Source organism: Rhamphochromis sp. 'chilingali', assembly GCF_963969265.1.
Source record: "Rhamphochromis sp. 'chilingali' genome assembly, chromosome: 2".
Classification (NCBI taxonomy): domain Eukaryota; kingdom Metazoa; phylum Chordata; class Actinopteri; order Cichliformes; family Cichlidae; genus Rhamphochromis; species Rhamphochromis sp. 'chilingali'.
Window position 1 is genome coordinate 23149340 of NC_137930.1, and position 12817 is coordinate 23162156.

Here is a 12817-nt window from a genome sequence, read left to right on the forward strand (position 1 = left end):
TATATATATATATATATATATATATATATATATATATATATATATATATATCATAATGATAATACTAGTTACTGTGAACTTTACAAACCACCCAGCAGTAAATAATAATTGCACATGTGATCTGAGTACTTGTTTATCACTGCGCAATTTATTATTATATGTGTCAAGCCAAATAAATGACAGGGAGAGAGAGAGACGTTAGAACACGTAGTACAACCAAAGGGGGGGGCAACTGTAGGGATGCGCATGCGCACACAGATCGCGCGAGCCTTGAACTTTCTAACGGAAAGAAAACTTTCTCTCGGACGTTGCCAGTGGATAACAGTCTTCAGTACCTGCTGGTCTTTAAAGGATTCTGGATTCCTGGACTGTTGGAAAAGGTAAAACATTTTCATAAAACCTTTTTATTGTTTTGTTTTTGTTACTCGTCATTGTAGCTTGCTGTTAATGTTGTGCTAACAGTAATGGTTAGATACGTTAGCCTTTGACGTTAACGCAGTTTAGTATCTGGTATAAAGAACTGTTTTCCTAACAAAACCACTGTTACAATTAACCCCTGGAGGGTCTTAGAAAAATGCATACACTATCGGTCTTAGAGCCACAAATCGACCCAAGACTCTCCAGGGGTTAAGTGAAGGTGCTCCCAATTAATTTGGCCTGTAAAATATGTGGCTATATTGCGTGCTGCGTACATAAACTAATGTCAGGTAGACAGATATTAAAATTAATAATATGGTTAAAGTCACTAAAATGGCGCCTGAAGCCTGTTGTGTGAGCTCTGTGTCTGGTCTAGAAACTCAGAAATTCAGTAGCCTGTACTTTGAATTGTGGAGTAGCTGTATAAAATACAGCAATGCATAAGTGTTTTGAATAAACAGAAATGTGACACATGAGAAGTTGTCTTTGACTGTTACTGTATAACTTATTTTCAGAGTAGTTGACAAATTATGCTCCAGTCATTTGATGTTACCAAGATAATGTCCGTTTTTATTATAGTTAAATTTTTTTTAATGTACATTTCATTTATCCAACATCATATATTAGGCAAAAAAGAGGTCATTATACTAACAAGACCAGATAATCGAAAGCATAAAATAATCAATATTTATCTGAAGAAGGCTTAAAAGTTAGAATAAACAGTGGTATAGTGGTTAGCGCTGCTGCCTCACAGCTAGAAAGACTCTGTTCAATTCCCGGGGTCAACCGGGTGCCTTTTTGTGTGGAGTTTGCATGTTCTCCCTGTTTCTGTGTGGGTTTCCACCCACAATCCAAACATACATATCTGAATGACAACCCTGCCATGGACTGGCAACCTGTCCAGGGTCTACCCCGCCTAAAAAAAACAGCTGGGATAGGCTCCAGCACCCCTCCGATCCTTATGATGATAAAGCGGCTTGGAAAATGAATGAATAAAAAATAAATAAGTTTTTGATGTCACAGAATAAAACAATGTAATGGCATTTTGTTTTGTTTTAACAGATCATGGCTCAGCAGTGGACTGTTGGAGAAGTATCTCTTTGGCTTGGGGAAAATGAATTGGCAGATTATCAACAGGTCTTTGTAGGTGAGCATTTCTATGGATGTGCCATATCAGTGTCCACAGTGCTCCACAAGAAAACCAACATATGAAAAACTGCTGAAACATCAACAGATATACCATGAAAGTGAATGTGGATTCTTCATTGTCTGCAGACTAGAAGACTGTCCCAGAAAGTTTTTGTCTGTGAAATCTTTGAAAAATCACACAAGGAAGAAACATAAATATCAGAAACAAGGATTAGAGTCTGCCCCAGACTGTGACCCTGTCATCCAGGAAACTGTTGAATTTCCCCAATCATCTGAACGAACTCTGAGTGAACTTGTAGAGAACTTTACAGAGACTGTGAGAAAACAACTGGCATTGTTTTCCTTGAATACTTTTCAAGAGAAAAGTATTGTAAATAGAAAAGTTCAAACATTTGTTCTTATTGAAGTAGAGTCACTTTTCAAGTATTTTATTGAAAACTATAGGGAGATATTTTCTAAATGTTTGCAGACTCTTAATTTTGATATATCAAGTTTTCATTATATTGATGACAATAGTTTGGTAGAACATTGCTTCAGTGCAGTCAGCAACACATATCAACTAGACAGATACTGTGTTGAGAAATTAAACCTGATTGAACCTGTTGAATGTATCCTGGGGATAGATCCTTTTACTGGGAAACAGGACACTTTTCAGTATATGCCACTTCTAAAAGTCTTAGAATTACTATGTAATGATCCTAACATTTTAAGACAAATTTTTAGGCCAGAATCCCGTGCTCCTGAAACCTTAACAGATTTTAGTGATGGGAAAATTTACAAAGAAAGTGATTTTTTTAACACAGACAACCCACATTTGAGAATTCAGTTGTACAGTGATGAATTTGAAGTTGCTAATCCATTAGGATCAAAGAAACGTCTACATAAAGTGTCTGCATTTTATTTTACTTTGGGAAATATTCCACCAAAAGACAGATCTGTTTTAAGACATATTCATCTGTTGATACTTGTCAAACATAGATTGGTGAAAACATATGGATTTGAGAAAATATTAGAACCATTAATTTGTGACCTACAGGTTTTGCAAGAACGTGGATTACGATTAAAATTTGAAGACAGACAGTACTGCATCAAAGGTGGTCTGGCCACAATATCTGCAGACAACCTAACCTCTCACACACTTGCAGGTTTTAGCTGCTCATTCAGTAATGGTAGAATATGCAGGTTTTGTATGTGTCATTACAAGGACCTGTCTAGGATCATTAGTGAGGGAGATTGTGTTCTTAGAACAAAGACTGTTCATGCATACCATCTGCAATGTGTTGAAGATGACCCCCACTGTAGGTCAGTGTATGGTGTAACTGGCCCATGTGCCTTCAACAAGCTGTCATATTTTGATACCACAAATGCATTCCCACCTGATGTAATGCATGATTTTCTTGAGGGGGTCATTCCTCTTGTTTTGAAGTCTGTTGTAAAAGCCTTGCACGAGGACAAAACCGTTACTATCCAAGAGGTGAATGACAGCATAAGGACTTTTAGTTTTGGACAGAATGACTGCACCTCCAAACCTGCTCTAATATCTGAGAAGGTAGCACTGGATGGAAATATCTCTGGAACTGCTGTTGAGAAATGGACATTATTTAGGACTCTGCCTTTCGTCATAGGCTCCAGGATTGAAAAGGGTAACAAGTTTTGGCAGCTTTATCTTTTGGTTCGAGAAATAGGAGAGATTATTCTTGCTCCAACCATCAGCACTGACTGGATTAGTAATCTACATGAACTGATCACTTACTTTTTGACAGATTTCATCAATCTGTTTCCTGGTGTGTTTACACCCAAGCTGCATTTTCTGCTACATTATCCTCAGCTCATCCTTGATTATGGGTCACTCCGCTCTCATTGGTGCATGAGGTTTGAAGCCAGACATCAATATTTCAAGACAGTAGCAAGAATCACCAATAACTATATTAATATTTGTCAGACTTTGGCAAAGAGGAATCAGCTTCGTCAATGCTGGGAGTGGCAGCCTGAACGGATCATCAGGAGCGATCATACACAAGCAGCAGTTAATAACTTATCACTTCAAGAACTTCCAGTGAACTTGCAGATTTGTTTGCAAAACTTGGAGACAGCCGTTACTGTGGATGAGAAACTCTGGACAAGTAAATGCATCATTTTAAACTCTGTAAAATATGCAGTTGGAGATTTCTTCATTTTGGAACTTGTGCATGCAGAGCAAATTCCACTGTTTGTGAAAATAGTCCTGATTGTGTATATCAGGGCCAACTGGTTTCTTGTTGGAAGACTTTTCACAACACTGGAGTTTATAAGACACCTTCAATCATACCACATCAGAGAGACTGATGATCTGTTGATATTCAAGCCTGGGGATGAGGTAGACTTTCATGCTTTGGACGCATACAGATGTGATGGTCAAGACTTCATTACACTGATCCACCGACCTTTTAAGGCAGTCCATACCAAAGTTAGGTAAGATACATCCTAAACCATGACTTTTTAGTTAGGAGTTGTCAACCACTGTTAAAATGATTTTAACCACTTTTTGGCTATTCCACAGGTCTGTCATCATCTATAGTCACTAATGAACTCATAGCTGTTTTTTTAGTAATGTTTTATAATATTTTTATTCTTTATCTTCGACATGCTCATTTCTGTTTTGATCGTGTCTTATTGTTTTTCTGTGCCACAGACAATGAAATCGATGGATCGACACTTCTGCAGATGACTGAAAGAATGAGTGAGCGTCTTTTTCCAAAAGTGAAAGACCAAGTGAAATTTTTGTCTGCTGTAGAGAAGCTGAAAGAGTGAGTCTTAAGTTGACTGGTTGATTCACTGAATTGTACATTCATACAATCCAGTGTTTCCCCTCCCCTAGGTTTATGGTGTTGGAGGGTGGGGGGCAAGGGGTTGACGCAAGCCCTGTTCTGTTTCTCCAGCGTTGATGTGCATCACACACCCATTTACTTTCAAATTGAAATGTCACAGCCACTCTTACTCTCTGTTATGATTCTGTTTCTGTAGTTCAGCAGCTGTTATTGTACGTTTTAAATATGCGGATATTCCTGATGCAGGACACAAGGACACGTATATTCATGTCTTGTAACAAACTCTAAACATACTTCTTACTTCTTCTTGCAGTGGAAGGCAACACAAAGAAAAGCATACTGTGTCAGCACTCCAACCTATGTTTAACTGCAAAGTGCAGTTTCCTCCAGCTGTGCTCACTGCGTTGACCAATAAAGATGCAGCACTAAAGTCACCCACCAAGAACAGACTCAAAAACATGCTTATTCAAGCACTGTTTGACCACTTGAGTAATGAGACAATGTAAGTCTATATATAATTAAGATTTGATCCATTTAAAATACAGTATGTACATCAGAATTTAAGTTCATCATTCAAAATTTGCAGGTATCCCTCTCTTGTGCAGTATGTAGACCTTCTGAGGACTGTCCTTCTGAGTTTTCCTTTTTTGAAGGAGAGTTATGGCTCTGGATATGTAAGTATTCCTGAAAAGCAAACATTGATACAATTGTCCAACAAATTGTCTTTGAATTGCCCAATTATTGGCTAATGAGTGTAACATGCTAACATTTTCATTGCTACATATTCAGAGGTTATCTGTTCCCTTGTGGCCACTACAATACAAGTATTAGTATTGTGATTTTTGAGGCAGATGTCGTGCAGTATGGTCAAACAATAAATAAAATATCAATTGCTCTTTTAAATTAATTGTTTCATTTCTCTGTGAATTCTCAAGTGAATGGTGTGAAATTCAGCATTATATTAGCTCTGTTTGCCTTTGTATCAGGATAGTGTAGTTTTTGTATTTAAAAAATTAAATTTGAAAATAGGGCAGGGATAGCTCAGTAGGTAGTGTGGTTATCCCATGATCGGAAGGTCGGGGGTTTGAATCAACTGAACGGCTACCCTGAGGTACCCTTGAGCAAGGTACCGTCCCTACACACTGCTCCCCAGGCGCCTGATTAGTGGCTGCCCACTGCTTCACTGAGTGAATGGGTTAAATGCAAAGAGAGAAATTTCCCTGTGGGGATCAATAAAGTATACATTATTATTAAAAGGTAGAGGTATTAACATATAGACTGAAAGATCATGACGAGTATGCTTGTAGGACATATTGCCATTAATACTTTATCTACCTTTTATAGTGTATTTAGCCAATCTAAAGTGCTCCAAACATTTATATCATGTGTTCGATCAACTCCTAAGAGTTAAAGAAGAGATCTGTAAATAGGAACTAATTAGGTTATGACATGATTACAGCAAACCTACCAGCTTTATGTCACTCAAAGTTTTCTGGTAAATGTCTTGCATAAAGGGAGGACCTAGTTGCACCTATTTATGAATAATTAGTTACATTTTTATCATTTGTAGGATGCTCTGCATGAGTCTCTCAGGAACAAGTTTAAAAAGGAAAGAAGACCACTAGTAGACGTAGAGGAAATTGAAAAAATGAGACAGAAATACTCAGTTCCAAATTCAGGAAGAAAAAGATCATCAGATATCCAGCCCTGTATCCTTTTGAAAAAAACCAAGGCAAGTTAAATATGCTCAATGTTTGTTTGCCATTTTAAATTGTACATAAAAGTTAAAAGTATTGTTTGTTTGTTTTTTCTCTCAATATTTGCTAAACTTTTTAATAACCAGGATATCAATCCTCTTGACGATGGGGAGGATGAAAGGAGCACCGACCAACATGTATCAGTGATTAAGCAAGAGTGCCAAAAAACTAGGCCAAATGTGGATGTCATTCAAACGCACCTCAGGAAAATACAGAAGTACAGAACACACTACATTCTTCAGCATACTACTGAAGAGGTTCTACGAGAATTCCCATGTCTCACTATCCCTGTTGTGGTGAGTGTTTTATCAAAAACTGCAGCAAAAAACAACAATAACAATAGTGCACAGCAAAAACACGAATATGTACTGATGTGCTGCACATTTATACAGACTTCTAATAATCATGTACCTACAGGACAGGCAAAGTGACTGACTCAGCAGATTTCATGAGTAATAAAAGTACACTAACAGAACACTAACAGAAATTGCCACATTGACTATGTCTTTCTCTTTGGTTTTATTTTCATGCTACAGGATAATTTTGGACTAATCTGATGCCAATGATAGTTTTTTGGGAAGAATAGTCTAAACATCCCTTTTGCACAGCAATGTGTACTTGAGAATTAAAGTAAACAAATGCAAAATTATAATTTCTTCTCTAATGATAATTGATGTGTGAAATAATGATTGTTCTGGTTTGCTATATAATGGTATATATTATGGTACAAAGCTAATATGTATATGTTTATCCTTTATTTTAGCTTCTTGAAGAGGCTTCCATGTTACTTAAAACTGATGTGGACAAAAAAGTAATCCGAGGATTCAGTAAGTTGGCAGCGAAGCTTGTGTCAATAGCCCCAAACAGCAACCTTAAAAGCCTCTGCTTAAAATCTGTTGATGAGAGCCAGACAGACACTGAAAGAAAAGGTGAGGGCACTTGGCAATAATGAGCAAAAACATTTTTAACTCCTATCTCAGATACCACTTTTTAAGGTTTCACATACAGCACATTAGTAAACACAGTGTCCCTTACAACAGCGGTCCCCAACCCCCGGGCCTCGGACTGGTACCGGTCCGTGAGTCGTTTGGTACCGGGCCGCGAGAGTTGAGGCTCAGGTGTGAAATGTATAGTTTTTCAGGGTTTTTATCGGTTTTCAGCGTTATTTTGTTATCGTTTTTATCGTTTACTCGGTTTTCCTGGGTCTTTTCACGTGTGTTATGAATAAATTTTCTTTTTTTCGGTACCGGTACTAGTTTTATTTTGTTGTATTTATCCGCGACACCTTAAAGGCCAGTCCATGAAAATATTGTCAGGCATAAACCGGTCCGTGGCGCAAAAAAGGTTGGGGACCGCTGCTTTACAATATCCACAGACTGACATTTCTCCTGTCTCGTCTCTGCAATGATGTACTTTAAGATTTAACTGATATACCCTCGATGCTATATGTAGCATCGTTACATATGTAGAGTCGTTACTATACAGTTCCACCAGTTCTTTGAAGGAGAGTAGGTGTGGATTTCATCAAAAAAACGATTAATTACACCATTATTCGAATAAGTCAAGGAAATACTCTATGAAGATTTTCAGTCATTCACACAATGTTTATCCCAAAAAATGTTCAGTGGCAGCTAGACTTGCTTTGCAAGTTCTTTAGGACTCAAATTATTTAAAGCTAGCAACTTACAGAACTGAACAACATTCTGGGGGTTTTGTATAAATGCTTAACATTTACACTGAATTACACTGAAAAGTTAATTAGGTATACATTTACTGCACTAATGCTTATGTTCTGCAAGACATTCAACTCCTGATAAAGGCACTCATATGGCCTTTACACCTTTGTATTAACAAAATTGGCCAGAAAATACTTACATATTTCTCTTTATTTTTCAGGTCAGATGGTAAACACAGCTGTTCTTCTCCTGCCATCTATTTTCAAAGAAAATGCCTCTCATCTCTTCGTCATAAATAAGGTAAATTTATATATTTTTTGGTATGGTGAGAGGGGGGGGTCTTGAACAAATCCAGTATTTTACAAGAGTTTTATACTTTCATTGGGACAGCTGTTGTTTATACTTATTTAAACTATACTCCTCATTTCAAGAATTTAATTTCTGTTTCAGGATCCACACAGCCCGATACCTACAATCGTACTCAGCAGCAGTGACGGCAAGCCCTTGAGTGATTCAACTGAGGTCAATGTCCAGATGGATGGAAAAAAAAGGATTCTGGACAGTGGGGAAATGGACATTTCATTGGCGATGGGTATTGTCTTCTCCCTGTACCATGTCTACAATGTTGCCTATCCAAGTGAACTAAAAAAGACATTTTGCTTTTTGGAGGCATTTGTTCTCAACTTGGGAACTCTGACTACACCTGTACCAGTAGCTGTGCAAAGAGTGGCAAATGCATTAAATATCTCATAGATTGCCAGCATAGTGCAGGTGAGAGACTGAAATTATCCCAGTGTGGACTAACAAAGGACCATGAGTCTCACATTAAACTTAACTTACATAACTTAAGGCTGCAGTTCATTGATAATTTAAATAAAAAGATTGTTCTTGAAATAGTTTTACTGAAAATGCAAACATGCTGATGAAAATGTGTTGTTTAATTGTCTGTTATGAAAGTATTGCTATTTCTAATGTAAAAATTGTTGTTTTATCTATAGTATGATATTTATATGTATTTATAGTAAAGATATTTAATTATTACTGTTTAAATGACTTATATGCTATTATTAGTAGTGGTGTTGTGCTTAGCATTAAAATGTCTTTTTCTGTAATACAAAGTGCCAATAAACCATTAATATATGTCTATGTGCTTGTATTTATTTTACCCTACTCAAATTCAATTTATGATACATTTTATTTTGAAAGATTTAAAATGGTTCTTTAAAGAACCACTCAAAAATGGTTCTTTAAAATGGTTCTTTTAAAGAACCATTTGAAGGATCTTTTTAAAAATGGTTCTTTGAAGAACCATTTCTTTCAGTGGTTCATTGAAGAACCTTTAAAGGTGCCCCAAAGAACCATTTCTTGATGGTTCTTTGGGGCACCTTTGAAGGTTCTTCAATGAACCACTGAAAGAAATGGTTCTTCAAAGAACTTTTGTTTGAAAGGTTCTTTGTGGCACCAAAAAAGGTTCTTCTATGGCATCAGTCTAAAGAACCACTTTTAATTCCAGTTGGCACCTTTATTTTTCTGAATGCTTCAAAATGGCCACCATCGTCCCTGTACCCAAATCCTCCACCATCTCCTCATTGAACGACTGGCGACCTGTAGCCCTGACCCCCATCGTAAGCAAATGCTTCGAGAAGCTGGTCAGGGACTTCATCTGCTCTGCACTACCCGACTCACTGGACCCTCTACAGTTTGCATACCGCCACAACAGGTCCACTGATGATGCCATAGCCCTGACACTACACACTGCCCTGTCACACCTGGAGAAGAGAGACACGTATGTGAGGATGCTGTTTGTAGATTACAGCTCAGCATTCAATACCATCGTTCCCTCGAAGCTGGACAGGAAACTGCAGGATCTAGGACTGAGCAGCTCCCTCTGCAGCTGGATCCTTAGCTTCCTGTCTGACAGACGCCAGGTGGTCAGACTGGGCAGCATCACCTCATCCCCCATCACACTGAACACTGGTGCTCCACAGGGGTGTGTACTGAGCCCTCTCCTGTACTCACTCTACACCTACGACTGCACAGCCACTAACAGCTCCAACATCATTGTGAAGTTTGCGGACGACACTACAGTGGTGGGTCTTATCACCAACAGTGATGAGACGGCTTACAGGGAGGAGGTCAGCGCCCTGACCCACTGGTGTCAAGACAACCATCTCACCCTCAACGTCGCAAAGACAAAGGAGTTGATAGTGGACTTCCGGAGGTGCAGAGAAGTACACACCCCCATCACCATCAACGGCGCTGCTGTGGAGAGAGTGAGCAGCTTCCGGTTCCTTGGAGTACACCTGGCTGAGGATCTTACGTGGTCAGTACACACAAACAAAACAGTGAAGAAGGCGCAGCAGCGCCTCTTCTTTCTCAGGAGACTGAAAAGATTCGGCATGAGCCCCCGCATCCTCAGGACCTTCTATCGCTGTGCCATTGAGAGCATCCTCACTGGATGCATCACCACCTGGTATGGCAACAGCACCGCCTACAACTGCAAAGCTCTCCAGCGAGTAGTGCGGTGCTCTGAACGGATAATTGGAGGTGAGCTTCCCTCCCTCCAAGACATCTACAGGAGTAGATGTCTTAGCAAATTCTGTCATTGATGCTTTTTTCTTTGTAATATGTGTAGTTATTGTTTTAGCATGAAAATAGATCAAATAAATAATTTGAAAAGAATCTCATGCTATTGTTAAATTTTAATTTCAAATTTAAGTAAGCCAACAAACTCAACCCATCACAAATACTTCGCTCTGAACGGATAATTGGAGGTGAGCTTCCCTCCCTCCAAGACATCTACAGGAAGCGGTGCCTGAGGAAAGCGGGGAGGATCATCAAGGACTCCAGTCACCCCAGCCATAAACTGTTCAGACTGCTTCCATCAGGAAGGAGGTTCTGCAGCATCCGGTCCCGTACCAGCAGACTGAGAGACAGCTTCTTCCACCAGGCCATCAGACTGCTGAACACGTCATAGACACCTCAGCTTCACTACTGGAACTTCAACATTATGCACTCCACACTGTATATAAATGCCACTTGTTTTGCACATATTCAACTCTGTATATTTTATATATTTTATTATTATTATTATTATTTTATTTTATTTCATTTTATTTTTTACTATTTAATTTGTAAAAATGTGTATACACACACACACACACACACACACACACACACACACACACACACACACACACACACACACACACACACACACACACGTAGGAAAATATTTAGTATACACATCCAGAAATGCATACACTATTATATATTGTACATATATTTATTAGTTTCAGGTTGGCCATTCTTGTATTTTGCTCGTTTGTGTTGTTGTGTTTGCACATCTCTGTTGCTTGTGGGGCTCGCACACAAGAATTTCACTCGCATGTGCTGTGCCAGTGTGCCTGCACATGTGATGTGACAATAAAAGTGATTTGATTTGATTTGATTTTGATTTGATTTGATTTGCTACGTTGTTTCTATCCTCTATGTTCAGCATAGCTCGCTTAATTGTTTTAAATAAATGATTACCTTTTTGGAAATGGAAAAAATACACCTCAAAGACACACTGTGAAATCTGCCTGCACCTTTTTCTGTTGGCCGTCACGTCTATTTTATTTATAGCTTATGACACATTTAAAAGAACAGAAGTTCATCCAAAGTGCTTTAGAAACAGACGCGTTACATTCCAGGTCTCTAACAAACCCAGTTTCAAAACACATGAAAAGCTAAAAGGTGTTTTGTCGACTTATTATTGTGGAAAGTAAAACTCACAGTTATTTAGTCATCATTGAAAGCTGTTCAGAATTTGCAAGTTGATGATATGATTCATCTCATAAGTCATGACACACTCCTTGCCCCCACGTTAGCCTCCTTTATAGGTTAAGAATATTGGTTTTGGTATCAGTGATACTGGTCCTGTATGTACTTGGTGTCAGTGTTGCCAAGCACTACCGTGTGATACAGTCTGTGTGCTCTGTATGCTGGCAGAACTCTCTCTCGTTCTCTCTTTGTGAAATGAATTAGGAGAACATGAAAACTGAGCAGACCTTCAGCAATATATTATGTATGAGAGCGCTTGAAGGCTCCTGCTGAATTCTGTTCAGGTGGCATCAGAGGGTGCAGCCAAGTGGAAATGTTGCCGTGGTCACTTCAAATCCACTATCTGTGGTAATCTTTCTACATGAAAGAGCCACACATGACTCCAGCCATACTCTTCCACAACGAAACCACGTTTCTATAGTGGCCGCTGAGGATTAAAGGCCTCGCTCTAACCTCCGGGCTATCTTCTACCCTGCATAACTTTGCAGCTGCTATTTGCAATGTAAATTAAAATCTATATTTTGTTTACTGTCTCGCACTTGTGTGTGCTAATCAGCTTCTCTGCATCGTTAGAGGCTCGCTGCATACACCCTGTGCAGCGGTGAGTGTGACAGCTCGACGTAATTCTAAAAATCAGATAACCTACCATATGATTCCTCATCTTCTGTTGTTGCGCGATAACATCTAATTTCCCCATCTCTTGAGTCATCTTACAAAGACATCATCTGCTCATCGTGAAATCAATATGCTGCGGAAACACCATTACAACAGTCTTCACAGCGTGCTTGAGTGAATCACTCGAGATCTGAGATGAAAAACGCACACACGCAGGTACACAAATACACCGTCTCCTGTGTCCTTGCATATAATAAGAATAATTCGACTTTCGGTGTGTAATTTAAGTTTGTCTCATTGCACATTCAGAAAAAAAGGTAATCAGGAGATCGGCACCGGTATCAGGATGAATTATGGTGGGTTCATAGGGGACAGAGAGATGTTGTTGGTGAAAGGCACAGTGCTGCCTTTAGTAGTAGCAAAAAAATCAAAATATTAAAACATGCAGGCAGTGCTGTCCCCTCACTGCAAAAAAGTGGGTTTAAGAGACAAGCAGGTCAGGTAGGGCCGCTCTGTTTCCTCACATGTAGGTGCTTCCACAGTCCAAAGTCCCGCACTTGAGGACAAATTA

The 12817-nt window shown here is 38.9% G+C and overlaps 1 protein-coding gene across 1 annotated transcript; it reads left to right on the plus strand.

Moving 5' to 3' along the window:
- Positions 1-278: 278 nt before the first annotated feature.
- Positions 279-8751, plus strand: LOC308392257 (sterile alpha motif domain-containing protein 3-like). The gene is made up of 10 exons (XM_080875226.1): positions 279-380; positions 1480-1564; positions 4238-4352; positions 4687-4875; positions 4960-5047; positions 5944-6105; positions 6217-6426; positions 6894-7059; positions 8027-8106; positions 8257-8751. The coding sequence occupies exons 2-10, from the start codon at positions 1483-1485 to the stop codon at positions 8557-8559; spliced, it is 1395 nt and encodes a 464-aa protein (XP_080731352.1). The 5' UTR covers positions 279-380; positions 1480-1482; the 3' UTR covers positions 8560-8751.
- The last annotated feature ends 4066 nt before the right edge of the window (positions 8752-12817 follow it).